This window comes from Perna viridis, chromosome 1, assembly GCF_037379345.1.
Source record: "Perna viridis isolate PV_CMFRI_1.1 ecotype Kerala chromosome 1, ASM3737934v1, whole genome shotgun sequence".
Classification (NCBI taxonomy): Eukaryota; Metazoa; Mollusca; class Bivalvia; order Mytilida; family Mytilidae; genus Perna; species Perna viridis.
This window is the reverse complement of record NC_142445.1, coordinates 54,988,040-55,005,295: the sequence shown is the minus strand read 5'-3', so window position 1 is coordinate 55,005,295 and position 17,256 is coordinate 54,988,040. Positions and strand designations below refer to the sequence as shown.

The 17,256-nt window shown below is 30.9% G+C and overlaps 1 protein-coding gene across 14 annotated transcripts in view; it reads right to left on the bottom strand.

Moving 5' to 3' along the window:
* LOC148629431 (adhesion G protein-coupled receptor L2-like) overlaps positions 1-17,256 on the bottom strand; it is a 57,852-nt gene that overhangs the window by 5,640 nt on the left and 34,956 nt on the right. For 9 of the 14 annotated variants that reach the window (XM_088550951.1, XM_088550911.1, XM_088551016.1 and 6 more), the window contains 21 exons: positions 16,952-17,061; positions 15,714-15,821; positions 14,078-14,209; positions 13,236-13,370; positions 12,440-12,655; positions 11,096-11,190; positions 10,101-10,172; positions 8,801-8,995; positions 8,241-8,421; positions 7,754-7,891; positions 7,052-7,284; positions 6,224-6,276; positions 5,943-6,063; positions 5,267-5,370; positions 4,884-4,986; positions 4,164-4,317; positions 3,839-3,905; positions 3,523-3,589; positions 3,202-3,308; positions 2,320-2,394; positions 338-506 (listed from right to left, as the gene is read on the bottom strand). In XM_088550951.1, coding sequence (XP_088407077.1) covers positions 338-506; positions 2,320-2,394; positions 3,202-3,308; positions 3,523-3,589; positions 3,839-3,905; positions 4,164-4,317; positions 4,884-4,986; positions 5,267-5,370; positions 5,943-6,063; positions 6,224-6,276; positions 7,052-7,284; positions 7,754-7,891; positions 8,241-8,421; positions 8,801-8,995; positions 10,101-10,172; positions 11,096-11,190; positions 12,440-12,655; positions 13,236-13,370; positions 14,078-14,209; positions 15,714-15,821; positions 16,952-17,061 — 2,635 coding nt within the window. The remainder of the gene's footprint in view (positions 1-337; positions 507-2,319; positions 2,395-3,201; positions 3,309-3,522; positions 3,590-3,838; positions 3,906-4,163; positions 4,318-4,883; positions 4,987-5,266; positions 5,371-5,942; positions 6,064-6,223; positions 6,277-7,051; positions 7,285-7,753; positions 7,892-8,240; positions 8,422-8,800; positions 8,996-10,100; positions 10,173-11,095; positions 11,191-12,439; positions 12,656-13,235; positions 13,371-14,077; positions 14,210-15,713; positions 15,822-16,951; positions 17,062-17,256) is intronic. The other 5 variants (XM_088550970.1, XM_088550978.1, XM_088550998.1 and 2 more) reach the window with 4 other exon arrangements.

Genomic DNA, 17,256 nt, shown 5'->3' with positions numbered 1-17,256 from the left:
GTTAAAAAAAAACAATTTATTCTACAGCAGTATACAAAGTTTACTAAAAAAAAAAAAAAAAATGATCTGAAGAGCATAATCCCTGATGGAAAGATGCTTCCTAACTTATGTACAGTGCAAAGTGGCAAACGAAAGTGCATGTAAGATTTTATTTATCTTAAATATTATTTATCAAAGGCATTTCTAGAATTGAAAAATTGGCAAATGTCTGCATAATATGCAGCACAGATGTTCTACAAAAATAATCAAATCCCTTGAAGAATTTTTGACAACATGCCAAAAAAGGATGTCAGGTCTTTAACATCAAAGGACAGACCAAAGGCAAATATCAACTTACTTTCTCATTCATAACACAGTGGAAGATGAAAATAAAGACTCCCTGGAATGTGTTAAGAATGGTAAATAGGTAGGCCATTACAACTGTGTCCTCACTGACAAAGAGCACACCGAAGGCCCATGTCAGTCCTAACAGTACAACCAAGACTACAGCTCCCTTAATCCATGATCTACAAAGCATGAATATATAACCTACATTTAAGTCCAATGGTTAAAACTCTCTTCAAAATAAACTTCGACTTAATCAAATTACTACAGACAAAATTTTAAATGAACAGCTTAAATAATCTCTGAAAAGTCTGCCTAATTGAATGAGGAATGACTAACAGACTGGCAGACAGGACATACACAATAGCCTTCTTTGGCTTCCCCAGTAGAAGTTTTTGTACAAGATTTTATTGAATAGCAACATAAATTTTAAATCAGCATATAAAATTGTGTTGACATTCTGATAAATAAACATATGTAAATGTACCGACAGGATTATTTTTAATTCTCATAATATTTTTTATAAAGTAAGAATTAACCACTATGTACCAAATGTTCTTTTTTTAAAGGAAAAAAATATGCACATCCTGACAGATGATGTAAACTATGACATATGCAAACATTGTAATGTAAAGTAACTTAGTTTTACCAATAATTTGCATAAATATTATTTCTAATTATTTTGTCCTCCTGGCCTCTTCCATCATTGAAAAAAAATAAACTCCCGCCAAAAATAATTTGTGAACATGATTAAATACTTATGCTATAGATAAGTAAAATATTATTTCAACAAAAAGGGGACTAAATTCATTTCATAAAACTAAACAAATTTCATTTACTTAGATCTAAATTTTCATTTCAAAAGCCAGTGTTTTTTTACAGAGATGTTTTCTTTTGGATCTCCCCCTGCCTTCTTCTTGAATAAATGTTGAAGAACAAGGGAGATTTGTTGTATAAGTTACATGCTGATCAAAATTCTTGGAGCAATATTTATCATGCTATTAAATGATAAAATACTAAATAAAAAATAACAAAAGATACATTCACATAACTATAACTATAGCTAATAGTAAAGGGTATAGTAGAACAATAACAAAAATATAAACACACAAAAGAGGACACTCTGTAATCTGAAGTCTTCATTGGCCAAAATAATAGCCCTGAAAGTCATTCTCTTAACTTTTGATTGTCATGATATTAAATTTGCATGAAAAAAAGTATGGTAGATAGGTAAATAGGACACTTAAATACTGATGCTCAATACTAAATATCAAGTTGTTTCAAAAAGTATAAGGGATGGACTCACCATCATCTCCCCTTTCTCTGCTATCATTATAGGGGTAAAGTAATCCAAATTAAGATATATTCCAATGAATAGTTAATATCAAAACATAAAGAAAATGCTTTATCAATAAACTCACACTGGAAAATGAACAAGAAATCTGTGAGCAGTGGCTCACTAGTGATACCCCTGCATTCAATTACAATATAAGGAAAATAATAAAGTCCTCAGTAAACAGGAAGTTCTTGTCAATTTTTTCAAAAATCCCATCATATGTAATACCTACAGGAAGAATGTATTAAAATTTCAATTTCAAAAATATAAAGTCCTCAGTAAACAGGAAATCGTTGAATTTCTTTCTGGAAATAGATCCCACAAAATTGCATACCTACTGGAAGAACATGTTAAAATTTGAAGCTGCTGTGATGAGTAGTTGCTGAGAATAACATGTAACATAAAAAATTGACATTGACAAGGGTAAAACAGTAAAGCAGGGGTACAATAAAATCTAGTCACCTTAAAGAATAAAATCTTAGCCTGTCGTGCAATCATGTTACTTTTTACATGTACATGCAAATTTTTAAAGGGATTCTGACAACAGCAAAATTTATGGCTAAATGAGAGATACACATAAAATATTCATACAACAAGCAAGGATATATAATAAAGCAAGGCTGTCTAGAAGCAAGCTACAAAAGCAACAGAATTCTTACGGAATATCTGCATTTAACTTTGATTTCTCTCTAGTACTTGCACTTCCAGAACTACTTCCAGAATTAGGGTCACCACTGTTTAAATATATATTTATTTCTATAAAAATTTGTATGATTTTGTTTTGAATTACAAAATTTAGTGAAATCTAAATTAATTGATACATTTTTTTTCAAATGCACAGAAAACTATTGAAAGACATGGAAACACTCTGTAAATAGTTGAATAATAGTCAAGATATCAGTGATGAGTTATACCTGTCTGTTCATAATGATAGAAATTTACTGAACTAGCCAACCAAAAAAATGTCCACTGTGAAATTACTGCTACAAAGCCTTCTAAATATTATCATTTATCTTAATATTGGTGAAACAAATGTGAAGTATACCACACAGTTAATATCAGAACACTAACATAATATTGGTATAGCTTGATCATACTGACAACATAATGCCCTAATTCATATGTAATCCTTTCCCCCATGTGAACAATAACGGAATAATATTAAAAACTTTACCCCATGTGAACAATAACAGAACAATATTAAAAACTTCACCCCATGTGAACAATAACAGAATAATATTAAAAACTTTAATCACCAATGAAGGCATAAGCAATGAAAACAAACCATTGATATAGACTCCACAGAAATTGATCTTACACAGTGCAGTTCCTTCTTGAAGAAAATAATAGCATGATTTTTTTCAGTCTGAGCGCTTTTTCACACAAAAAGAGCAAAAAGAACAAGTGATTCTTTGTGGTTGAAACATATCAAAGTTCAGTCAAAGTGACTGTGTTTTCATTATCAGCTGAAAGTTGCCTTTTTGTGTGGCATTAAGCATCCCGTATCTAGCAGTTTGTTTTGTATAATATGGCATACATACTTAATTTTCTGTAGTCTTGTTTTCTCTTTGGTTTTCAGAGATGAAGCTAGAGTGTTGGAATGTCGACACATCATATAGATGGCCAAACTCAACATGGCAACATTGATCTTAAAAAAGAAAATATGTAAGTGAAAAAAGCATATTTAGAATTTCAAATTTCTGATTCAAATTTAGTGACTAAAGAGAAATGATACATATTTAATTGGAATGTATCTACCTTAAAATCCAATTACTACTGATGATTTTTTTTAAAGTTTTTTTTTTTTTTAGATTTTACTACATGTGTTTGCTTGTGTTACACAGAAAATATTGATGACTTACCACCATCACAGCAATAGCAGGCCCAACAAAACTCCAAATAAAGTAATTTTCTGTTTTTAACCAGCAACTGAAATACAAAAAATAATAAACCATTACTTTTCTAAAGTACACTAAAACACATAGAAAATACCTTCAAATGACTTAATGTACTTTAAGAACACAAATAAAATACAAGAACTTCTTACACTCATAAGCAGTGTACATTTATCTATTTAATAATGAGTAATTTAAAGCTTTGAAAAAAATAACTTCATACAGTTGGTCTTGCAATGACTTTCATCAACACCTATCTGCATGTCTGACAACATCAACTTACTGTGTTTCCATACCGTAACCTTCATGTTGGACACCAGCTGATACAGCTACTATTACAGTAGGAACACCTACAACAAAAACAATCTAATGATTTCTTTCCATGTAACAGCCATGAGTATCATTTCACTTTTGAAGGCAAAATTGTTGAAATTAATAATATTATAAATTATTATAAATATTAAATGTTATAAATAAATAGTCTGGCAATTGGAAAAAAAGGTTTTCTTTGTTTTTTTCGTTTTTTTTCGCAGACAACCGATTTTTTGTGAAAATAAGCATACTTCCTTCTTACATTAAGTACAACAGTATACTAGCAATATATTTACCATATCCAAACAGATAGTACCACAGTCTCCTGGATCTCTCAGCTTCAAATACCTCAACTAACATGACATACAACTGTACACCTTCTAAACACATCCAACAGAATGAAGCTAAGAACAGGAAGTGTAATAACCCAGCCACAACTGCACATACAACCTAACAAAAGAACAAAGTTATACTGACTTATTACTTCAGTCTTACATCAGTATTTATTTTATTATTACAGTAAAGTACAGACATGATTTCACAAAGCAAACAGAAAAAAAAGAAGAAATTGACAAAATTGGAAGTAAATTTACAGTAAAAAGAGAAACTTAACTGCAAAATCTGGATTAGAAAAAGCTGAATTCCATTATAAAGTGGAAGAAAATCGGGTCTGAGAGTAAAAGATGAAAAGAACTATCATACATGTGGATTGTTCACTTCATGTGATTAACTTTGTATTCAGAATGTAAAATGTGAAAGTTTAGTTTCCTGGATAAAGTGAAGAATTGGCCTAATGACAGTGTTTTAAGTTCAGTGAATGATTCCTTGAATACAGGAGAGAGGAGAATCGCTCTTCATTATCATACAATTTTGTAATTACATATTTTGATTTGGTAAAGTAAATGATCACAGATCCATGGCATTGTTTGCTATAATAAAAACATAGTAAATCTTTTAATTAGCCTTTAATTGAATTTTACTTGAAACTTATTCCATAAATAATACAATCAACATACTGGGAAAGGTGTAAGATTGATGCCAACAACGAAAACAATCTCCGCTAACATCAGTGAGATACATAGGTTCTTGTGGATTGTGTTCCTATCACACTGTAAATTCCTGAAAAGTAACAGTATACAAAGGCACATGTAAGATGACATTCTGACATTCAATGACAATAACCTTTCATTGTTCTTAAATAAATTGAATAATAATTCAGTTTTTACCCATTTTAACCATCAAAAAAGATTATTAAATATAACACCTGCCATATATATCTAGATTGTATCCATATAAGTATCAAACTTTTAATACAGATTTACTATTCTACACACATGTAAACACTATTCAGTTCATGTAAAAATATGCTGATACAAGTATTATATTTTCAAATACTCACTTGAAGAAACAGAAGGTAAATATGCAACACAGTAGGCAGACAATAGACACAATGCATCCCAGGTAGGTTATAGCAGTCAGTGAAATCTGGTGTTCAATCGATAGCTGAAAAATATACATTAAATAACTTAAATAATCATTGCCATTTTAGTCTAAATAATACAAGTCTTAAAACACAACCTTCATAAAACTGTACTTAAGCACATGATATACTTGAAATCATTCAGTGATGAAAGTCTCAAAACCAAAACAAAACAAAAACAAAAAAAACACAAAAAAAACAGACAAATGTACCAAAAAACATTAAAAACTCTGCGAAAGTGTGTTTTTGAGGAGTATCACCTATAGAAAGACAGACAGACAGACAAAGGTATACCATACTATGTTTTAAACAGTATTTAAAAAAGTCACAAAAGGATTCAATGCTATACTATTCTTTTTAATCATAATAAAAGTATAGATCATTGGATGGAAAGATTCTCAACATTTTAAAACATATATTAGAAGTTTAATGGTTCTACCAAATCACTATATCAAATGGTCAATGAAATATTTCACCTGTTCATTGAGAAATGTTTTATAAAATCTAGAATTCAAAATGCCAAGAAATAACTATATGACGAACAAAAACTAGAAAATTTGAGCCCTTCCATAGTAACTATAAGAGTTGGTTATACCTTAGTGCCTACAACATCCATAAGTATAGCGAAATTGGTCATGTGATCACACTGACAAGTGGTAAATGACTGGTTGGTACTAACCAAACTACATCCATCTGCAGACCACTCCCCTTCCAAACTGTGAAAGAAATTTTACAGTGACAATTACAAATAACGTGACATAAAGGAAACAATCATTATGTTTTACTTATGGTACTAAATTAAAGTTTACAAAGGACCATACAATAATTACCTATATTTTCAATACTTTCCATTTTCAAGACTGACAATTAACTTACCTTTCATTAAATTTCCAGAAGGAACACACTGGGTGAAATCCAGCTGGCACTGGCTGGAAAATATCAAACATTCAGAAAATCAATAATGCATTAAAAATTTTACAAACCATTTCTAATATCTACACATTTATGTACACTTGCTTTCAAAATAACTATAAAGAATGGAATTACAATCTACAGCTAGATGTTTTTCATTAAAGATTTTGTACTATATCTATTTGGTCATTATTTGTGTTACCCCAATGAAGGAAATCTACATTAACAAATAAATTGCGAAGTCTAAAGGTACATCTAAAATCAGAGAAAATTTAAGACAGCTGAGAAAAAAAACAGTAATCCACAAACTGATGTGTTGATTACACTATAAAACAAGACATCTGTGAGCTATGTCTCACTAGTGATACCCACACTTTCAATCTGTTGTCAATTTTTTCCAAAAAAAAGATCCAACCATATGGCACACCTATAGGAAGAATGTGTTCACATTTCAAGTCCATGTGATTAGTTGCTGAGAATGTTGTGATGAAAATTTTAACTTCCAAAATATAAAGTCAAAAATAAACAAAGTCCTAGGTACCAAAGTTGTCAAATTTCCAAAAATGAATCCTACCAAATAGCATATATACAGGAAGAATGTGTTCAAATTTCAAGCTGCTGAGATGAGCAGTTGCTGAGAAAAACTGAGAGAAACACGGAAAATAGACAAAGGTAAAACAGTATACATCCTCTCCTTTGGAGCGAGGTTATAACAACAGTCAGAGTATCAAAATCTTGAATGAGAAACCAGAATTCTGTTGGGGAAAAATGTACAATTTAATAAGATTTGACCTGTTTATGCTTCATTGTAAACACCATTGGCTGAGATAACTCCATCTGTGTTTTCCTTCCATTTACTGATGCTGAGAATATATTGGTGCCAATGAATGGTTCTGTCTCATTACTAGTTGGCTCCTCAGTACTCTCAATCACAGTGTCATCATTTTCAGGAGATTCTTCCTTAGATTCTGGACTCATAAACTCATTCAGACTTTTGTAGATAAGAAAAACAATTTTTACATCTCCTACAAGAATAAAATACATGATTTTTCAGAATAATGACTGAAATGTCAACAAATTTTGAACTTAATATTTCCCTAAGAATATCAGAACTATTTACAACTCTGCAACAGACTTGCCAAAAAAGACAAATTTAAGAACAAGACAAGTAAAAACAAACAAAAAATTTGAAGAATGTTTTCATGGCAGTTAAAAATAAAAAAAAAAAAACTAGGCAATGTCCTTCATGTGTTTAAAGCATCTATTATAATAATAACAGTAAAAAATTGGCAATAGTTCACAAGTTCAAGAAATTCAAACCAAATCAAGCCTATAATAAACTGAAAGATGGTCATATTAAATTGGTGTGGCAGTCCTTTCTCTTAAATATCTATGAAATCTTAACCTGTGTAGGCCGAACACCTGTCTAAACTGAACAAATTCTTCAGTACGACAGGTGTTTGGTTTAGACTGGCTTCACTGTAGACAACATACCATTGTTGGATGAATTCTGAAGACTGACGACAGGGATAGAGACAATATCTCCAGAACTTTGACTGTCTTCTAAAGATGATGGGAAACGTAACCTCTTCACTTCTGTTGCTTTAGGGTTGATAGCATTCACTTCCATGACTACAAGATAAGCAGTTTAATTACTGAAAGATTCCACTCATTTAGGTCAAAAAGTCCAAATCATGAGTTTGATAATAGTGATTACAATCCTGTCACACTTTTGCCAATATAAAAATAATTTCTGAATTCACAATAAGAAATTCCACAGTATATCATTTCTCAAATGTAATAACTATACATTTTGCAGAGAAAGATATTACACCATAACTACCCATTATGAATTGTATGTTTTCAAGTGATTATTTACATTTAATACAGATACTTTGAATGAGAAGCATCCTAAAGCAATACTTCATTCCAACTTAACCTTTTCAATCTTAACATATAATGCTTATTTGGTAATACTTACAAATATTTTCATTCTTCGTGACAACAGGAGGGTCCCCTACATCTAAAGTATCAGCAATGTGGTTCCCCGTTTCCTCAATGTTAACCACTAGTGATGTTGCTACAAGTCTACGCTCTTTTGCTGGTAACCCTTTCCATGAATCAGTATTTGTAAGCAGATTACTACCAGATTTCAACACAGACTGAAATTTTTCAAAGGGAAATAAAGATAATGCAATAGCAAAAGCAAAAAGATGGGGGTTAGAAATAGAGTATGTAGGAACTGTGTATGTTTTGCTCTCAACATTGGGTAACTGGAGAATATTTCACCATTTTCTCTGCCAGTTTGAAGAGTTCATGTTCTTAAATACAGATCTGTTTATACTACTTGATGTCAATCTGTACTTTTCACAGTATTCTATGGTTATAATCCATAAAATACTGAACTGTAAGTCTGTAAGTTAGCAAAGTGATGTATAGAAAAGTATGAAGTGGTTATAGGTCTATGCAGAAGATTGATTCTGAACTTATTGTTCTTACACTAACCATCAATCTCCCATGTGTACGTGTACAAGTTCCTACCTTAGCATACATGTCCACCTTCTTTCTTCGCTGTGGTTTTGGTAGGTCCTTTATCTGGGCCTTTAATCTTTTATTCAGTTTAGGGAAAACATCTAGAGCAGTTTTCTTTAGGTCCCCAGGACTGAATTTAGTACTAATTGTTCTCTCATGGAGAGTAGTAGCAACATCCTCAACATTCACTGTGCTAGCATCAATCTAGAATAGAAAAAAAAACTTTTTTTATTTTTTAATGTAAGTAAACAAAAACATAAAAGCCTGAATCAGCATTTTAATTAAGACATTTTTTCACTTTCCAAAACTGTAGGTCAATGCACTGACAATGTTTCTTTTAAAGATATGTAAACATTTCTCCAGGAGGTTGCTTTTTATCCTGAATAGTCATATAATCTGCTTCAATACTCTGAATTTATACCAGTTCAAAGAATACTTGAATAGAGATAAGAAATCCCAATGAAAGTAAATATACTATCATATTGTAAATGATACTAATTAAAACAACTGTAACTAATACATAAAAAAGTCTCTAAAAAAACCAAGGAATGTTAAAAGCTTATATACTCAGATTTACATGCACATACTTTGTATGTTGTATGAAAATGAATAGAATGTTAACAACTATTTGAGAGAGAAGAATTGTCATTTTCAATTTAGATTTGGTTGCAGTAGTTTTGCTGGCATCGCCCAAACCTAGACTGGTTCCTTTAAAAACAGGGCTGCATGGCCAGACTACAGGAAACGAGGACAAGAGCACTGAATAAAAAAATACGAGGAAGGCAATGGCCTTAAGTGCGAGTGAAGTCCGAAGCAAAAGTATCAGGTTCCCTTTTCAACAAATTAGACCTCATGCCATTTATCATTTTGCCAAGTTTTTTTTTATGATTTTTTCTTCAGTAATTAAAGGCATTCCAAATATTTGTAAAATTAACAGTTGAACTGTTCTGGGTTTGGCACAGAGAGCAGGGTTTCATCCGGAAGTAGTTTTTTTAAAAATAACATAGGCGTTGTTTTGTCTAGCCTGCACTTTTACTATTTCTGAAGCTTTAATGAACCCAGATATAGTGTTTTGCTTTGATGAAAGTTTCTCAAGTGTCAGTATGATGAATTTTTATACAAATTTCTATACATTTACACATGTAAGAGTGAGCTTCGTTCGCTTATAAAACAAAGACTAAAACTAAATGAAGAATAATCATACAACTGAAAAATTTTAATGAAGACTTTCTCACAAGTTGAGAGATGATAAAAAAAATCAAATAAATACATGGGATCAATTTTCCCATCATGCAACACTGCAACTTACACCTGGTTTACACTTGATTGGTCGACATTTCTTGTCAAAAGGGAGACATCTATCACATTTCTTTTTATAAATCTACGTTAGTAAAGATTTCTTGTTAGTTAATACTCTCATATTCAAAAAGGAACAAATTAATGTGTATTACAGTGAATAAAACAGTTAACTTCAGGGGATAGAGTTGACCTTCCCTTGTTGCCTAATGAACAATAGTAATAGGTGGTTTAATAACAATACATTTGACAAGATTTAAAATTAATTCAGACATATATTCAAGTAACTATGAAATAATAAAAAGTTCTCAACTGCAAAGAAGTTCATCAGGTAATGATCATTCAATAGAAAAAAGGTCTTAAATCTGTCTCCTGAATTTCACTATTTTACTAGCTGTAATTCCACAAAAAAAACATTCTGAAAACAAAACTACAATATTACAATATCAGGAATTCATGCATGGTTTTAATTTTGTGATTTTGTCAATTAAGACAAAATTACTGTTTTGATTTTTGAAACATTACAATTATTGTGGTTTATGCAAGATTGGACTCAATCAAAGTTTTGCAATGGTAAAAACATCACAATAATTTATCAATATACAGTCTATACTTTTAATTATTATATATTAATTTGTTATTCACTTAATTCATGGTAACTTAAAACCGTGAGTCAATATAACTAACTACTGAACTGAATTCTCAAGTTTTTTTGCAATTACAACCATGGCATATGCTTGATATACAAATAAACTGCCAAAAAATGTTTTCCTGTTGTTCAAAATCCTGTTTTGTTATTGAGATTTGATCTTTTACAAAATAACTTCCTTAAACCTAGTTTAACAGAAAAAAAAACCTGAACGAGTTAATACTTTTATAGCAAGCTATTCATTCTTTTTTTTTCAAAACCAGAATAAGGTGAAACATTATACAATGTAATACCAAAGAAATGATCAGGAATATCAAGTACAACATATATCTAACTTCTAACCATGCAAAGTCACTTACCAGATCTTCAAAGTTATCCAGCCAGGGGGACACACAGTTGGATAAGTTAGGTCTTTTCCTCCACCCTCGTCTACCACACATCCACGACATTTTACCTATTTCAATTAAATTATTCACTTTTATAATTATTTATTGGTGATAAATATCCAGGCAATTTTACTGTAAGAATTATACTACCTTTAAAACAATGGATTGGGGAACAATGAGACATAGAAAGATAGATTTTAACAATCAGAAAAGTGCTAAAACTCCCTTGAATTTGTTTACACTACCATACATACAGACAAAACAATATCAGAATAATGACGTCACATTGGTAAAGAATACAAAAACCATGCATAATGACTTTTTAAAGATTTTTTGGTAAATTTTGAGCATCTAATGTTTACATAAATAAATATCTGACCAAGATTTATAAGAGTTTAAGTCATGTTCATTTCAGTTCTGGCTTGTTTTTTTTTTTCTTATACAGTTATATACAATTACACTCTTTACAACATACTTAAACATGATTTTACTCCAAATTCAAATTCACACACATGAAATAAATGTTGGTGAAGGTAAAACTCATGAACTAAGTACACATATTTCTTAATGCAGTAATAACAACATGACCTGGTCTCTTTTTTCACTACTGTAATTAATGTGTAACAAAGTCATTGCTATTGCATTGAATACATAAAAAATTACAATGATGTAAGTTTGCAGCATTCAAAAGTAGCTACAAATGATTACAATCTAATAAAGTAAGAAGCTGTTATATTACATAAAAGTAAGAAGCCAGATTCAAGATCATGTACATCACAAGGTCATTTATGGGTACTTAAAGTAGAGATGAAAAGAAAGAGTACCATTTTAACATGATACCTAATCCCACCCTTATCAATTTACACCATCAAAATCTTGAGTCATGAAGTATGCAGTACAATAACAATGATCTCCATCAACACACTTATACTTTACATCTTTGCCATAAACAGCTCATTTATATGACCTGTTCTACTTCCTGTCAAGAAAGTCAATGCCCTTCAATTTGGTAATATCTAATTGCAAAAGGGAACAAATGGATGAAATGGAAAGAAGTACAAGTACATTTTTAACTCTTTATTTTATAAAGCTAGGAAATTAACATGATGGATCGGCATTACACCTTTTAAAGATGTTTTTTTTTCTGGTTGAAGATTTTGCATCATGTCATGTCTCAAATACAGATGAATAAATATGTTTTGTATGGACAACATACTTACAAAAAACCAAAATTTTGGAAAGTGATCGTTTTCAGAAATGGACAAACATTTTGCTGTTAATATAATGGAAGAAAAAGCTCTGAGTAACTTGACTAACCTTTAAGATCACCAGGACAGTCCCTATAGACCAATCCTGGTTTAGAAGCAGGCCACCATTTTCCTTCAGCATCTCTAGCTTTACATGTATACATAGGATCTGGAGTCCTAGTGGTTGTACTACGTATCCAGTGTGGATTTGTAGTCCTTTTGATTGGCTGAGGACTAGATTCAGTTGGTTTTGTAGTTGTTGGTAACTTAGTGGTTGCTAAATCAACTAAAAAAAGAATCTGCATCAAAATATAAATCAGCCTAGACATTACTGACCCAACTTTTTTTGTAAACTAAAGTTTATGTCCTTGTACAGTACAGGTCAATGGATCAGGATATTCATATTTAGAACAATGGGATTATAAAAATCAATGAATCAGCTACTTAAGTCATTCCTGTACCAGGAAACCCCCCTCAAACAATGTCTACATCATCATTAAGTTACTACTGTTTTACACCAGGTTTTGGTAGACTTTCATTCATCATTTATTTTTGTTTTTGTTTTTGGCTGGATACATCCTTTTCCTATACAACAAAATTTGGTAAACATTCATTCATTGTTTTTATAAGGCAGAACATACTCCTTTAACAAAACTGACTTATTTAAGTGGTTACTTCTAAAAAAATACAACTACATTTGATCACTTTATTTATGTTAGTCAAATATAGGCTTTATTAAGATTTTGATTACCATATTTTTCTACCAATGTATAGTTTTTATCTCTTTTTTTATCATTTTCAGAGACTTGTAAATAATTTCCCTTTTTGTTAAAAAAGCTTAAACAAGCCACCTATATTCAATTAACCTTGACAATTTGGGTAGTTGATGAATCCTGGGAGACAGGCATCACATTTTGGTGACAAGTTATGCCCACAGTAACACTCTCCAGTCTCAGTAGAACAAATTTCAGGACGAGTAGCCCTTCTGTCACATTCACAGGCTGTGGAAATAAACAAAGTAATCTGCACATATCAGTTAATCACAAGCTGATTTCATTTTATCAAAATGATAAGAAGTGCTATTTGTTTTAGGATTTAAGGGAAACCCAAAGAAAACGTACAAACATTTTGGTGTTAAAATATCCTGTTCTATACAGCAATGGACTTTAATGACACCCTTGTGATACCTTACTATGCCTTACATACCAGTAACATACTGTATATATTTTATGTTAAATGAACCATGACATTTTGATCAATACCATAAAAAGATTATAATGTTATGTATAGGTGTACTAACCTAACTTTTAATGACACTCCTTAATTGATTACTACAGAAAATAAATGTAACAGACAGATACATCATGCATACATTTATAAATAGTAATCAGAACTGCAATCTGGAATTTGTACTACCATGTTTAAACTACTACATCATATACTTTTATCAATCAATACAGAATAAGGGCAGTTTTTAAGTTTAAGTTTTAAGACTAAAAATATCACAGTGAGCCCAATAGAGTTTAGTGTGATGTTATGTCCTGATGTTCAAAACTGGTGTAAATCTGTTTACTGGCAACATCACATGACATAACAGTGAAACTGGAAATAGCCAATATTTTTTACAAATACAGCAGTAGCCCGAGTTGGAGAATATCAGTCAGTACAACAATAAATAAATAATAGAGTTGCTAATAATCCTACTTACCAGTACAAAATGGAAAATTATAATGTCCAGGTAAACACTGATCACACTTAGGACCTGTAAAGTTCTCTTTACATGTACATACTCCAGTTTCTACAACACAGATGGTTGTTCCTCTATGATCACAATCACAACCTGAAAGATAAATTAGACAGTGCCAACCATAAAAAAAACAATACTGGGTTAGCTTGATGTGCATGACAACTTTAATTTGGAAGAAAGCAATGTGTTAGGTTCAGTGCTTCAACATTTGTTATTGTTCTGGTCAATTTAGGAGCTTGAAAATGATAAATTTCAATGAAATGTCAGCAAAAATGCCTTGAATTTGTTATTTCCAAACATTATTTTAAAGAAATGAGTTTTCTTATGAGTAACAAAGAGAAATTCTTCTCTAAAATTTTTATAACCAAATCTTGAGGTGAGTAATTACCATGGCATGGACTGAATCTTAGTAAGTAACAAGCACTTTCCTTAATTCCTATTTTATTAGTATGGTAATACCCATGTAAAACATAGCTGAAAGCCATGGAAAAATCACATGAAAAATTTAATTTCTACTAACTATAACAAACAACATTTTTTTATCAGTTTGTCTCTGAATTGATGATGAAATTACAGTAAATCTATAGGACCAGGGGCTACTGGACTCCACTGAATCAACACAATACAAAATCATCTGTAATCCTAATTGACGAACGTCTAGAATTCTGTCAGCAGACATTTGAAATCTGTCCACAGTTGGTTATTATATTGTGTAAAGTCTATTTCCCTATGAAATTGTTTAGAAGTAAATTGGCAGTCTTTCTAGCTAATTCATCAAGCTTACACTTGAGTGAGAGACCTGTCTTGTAGTTTCCCACCCCAAACAGATCGAATTCATATTCTAACAGGATACAAATTGTAACACAGACATACAGACATGAATCTGATACTTTACTAAGCAAATCTGTTTTCAAATAAACTTCAACTTATAACAAAGTGTTGTATTATTGAATTTCCACTTATATCTTTTCATACCTTTAACATGATATCTTTAATATAAACACTTTTAACAATATGTACAGACTCATATGACACTGCAAAAACATCCAAACTCAAAAAGAAACAACAAACATAACAATGCAGAGTGATCCCCATCATTTACTTTCATGAGTGCAAAAAGGTAATAATTGTAAACAATAAACAAAACTTTTCATTACTGGTATTTATCATAGCATAACATAACAAAATTACTCATCAGCCATGAAATAATCACTCTATAATAGAAAATGATTAAATGAGAAGACCTAAGTAGACAAAAATTTATACATGTATTACAATAATAAGTTAATTGTATAAGTTTGAAGATGTTCCTCATGAATTTTGAATGATTGCTTCTTTATTTACATCTGATGCATCATAAGTAACATTTATAAATTTACATGTCTCTGTGTCAGTTCAAAGTTTTAGTATATGTATAAAGTCCATTTGGTCCTGTGACCAATGTACAGTATGTATGGTAATAGCTCTCAGGATTTCAGGAAAAGAGAAAAAAGTACCAGTACGTAGGTTAAAACTTTGTATCCTCCTTCAGACTGGAACACCAATTAGAGTCGGGAGAATATTCCCCCATCATTCATAATCCATGGCTGGTTCTTACCTGATGGTGATGGAGTAGGTCTTTGAGTTGTTGTCGTAGTTGTTGTTGTGGTGGTTGATGTTGTTGATGTGGTTGTGGTTGATGTAGTTGAAGTAGTTGTGGTAGGTTCTGGAATTACAACAAAACAAGAACATGATAAATGTAACAACATATGATTTTATGTTTTCAATTGTAGGACATTTAAAAAAATGTAACAGTTCATTGAAATAATTTAATCATTATGACTAATTACCTTAAATCATCAGAATTAATATTTTCACATTAATATGAAAAATGTTAAAGAAAATGTATTTACATAGCAAAAGACATTTGTGCAATTGACCATTGTTTTTATTCATTTTAAAATAAAATATCGACAGGCAGTTTCTTAACAGACACTAAACAAATGGCATACTTTACATAATAAATCAAGACTAGCAGGAATTAGTAGCATTTCATTACTGAAATAATAACATATACTGATGGCTGGGAATGCTTGAGTTTGATAACTGACTTATGCTATAGGTTTGGGTGTGTTACATTCAGATATGATTTGTAAGCATAAGTCTCATTTCTCTTGTGTTTCTTTAATGATGATCACCATACTAAAAATGATATTAATTCTTGACAACAGATGAGAAACCTAACCATCAAATTTGTACTTGGCTGACCAGTAATAAACAAGTCATAAAAGACCAGACAAATGGATTAAGGCTATCTATTATCAAGAATGGGTTGATAATCTGTAAATCAAAAGATTATAACAGCTGAACTCAGCAAATGATACCCAAAACTCCCTTTCTTATTCTTAATTGAAAAACTGGAAATCTTCCATAAAAATCAACATTGTATTAAGAAATCATTACTGTAAAATCTTTTGAATTGTTGTTATGAAGCATACTATAATACATATATTAAAAGACACACATATAAAACTTACTCTAAATTCAATTTATTGAAGCAACAAAGAAGGAATTTTCTCTTCACTTCAGCTCAACAATTAAGCAGTAATTGAAACATATTTCTGAAGTAAAAACTTATGGTCTTTAGAAAGAACTTCCACTAATTATACTCCTAACTTGACTTAAAAAACAGGATAACTGAAACTATCAAATAAGATCTAGTACAATTTAGTTAAGTTCAGTTTTATACAGGACCTAGATGACATTCGTGAAGGCTACTTAAAATGTGACATCGACATATATCTATTTCTCTTCAGCATATGATGTAATGTGTACAGTGAGTGTATCATTGTTTACCTGTTTTTTCACAATAATAATATACTTCTAAATATTTATGAGTTGATGCACATGGATCTTTGAATACATGATTTGAGGCGACGATGCTGCATACTGATCGACCATCACATCTGCAAGGAGAGGATCATGCATATTATGGTTAGAGGAAAAATAAGGAAAAATTATGGATATATATTCTAAGTCTGGAGAATGACAGGCAAATGCATTCAAATTAAAAATTAATCAACTTAAGCTGCAAATGCAAAAACCAAAAATATCCCAATCAAGCATTCTACAAATGTACAAATAATCCACAATCCATGACA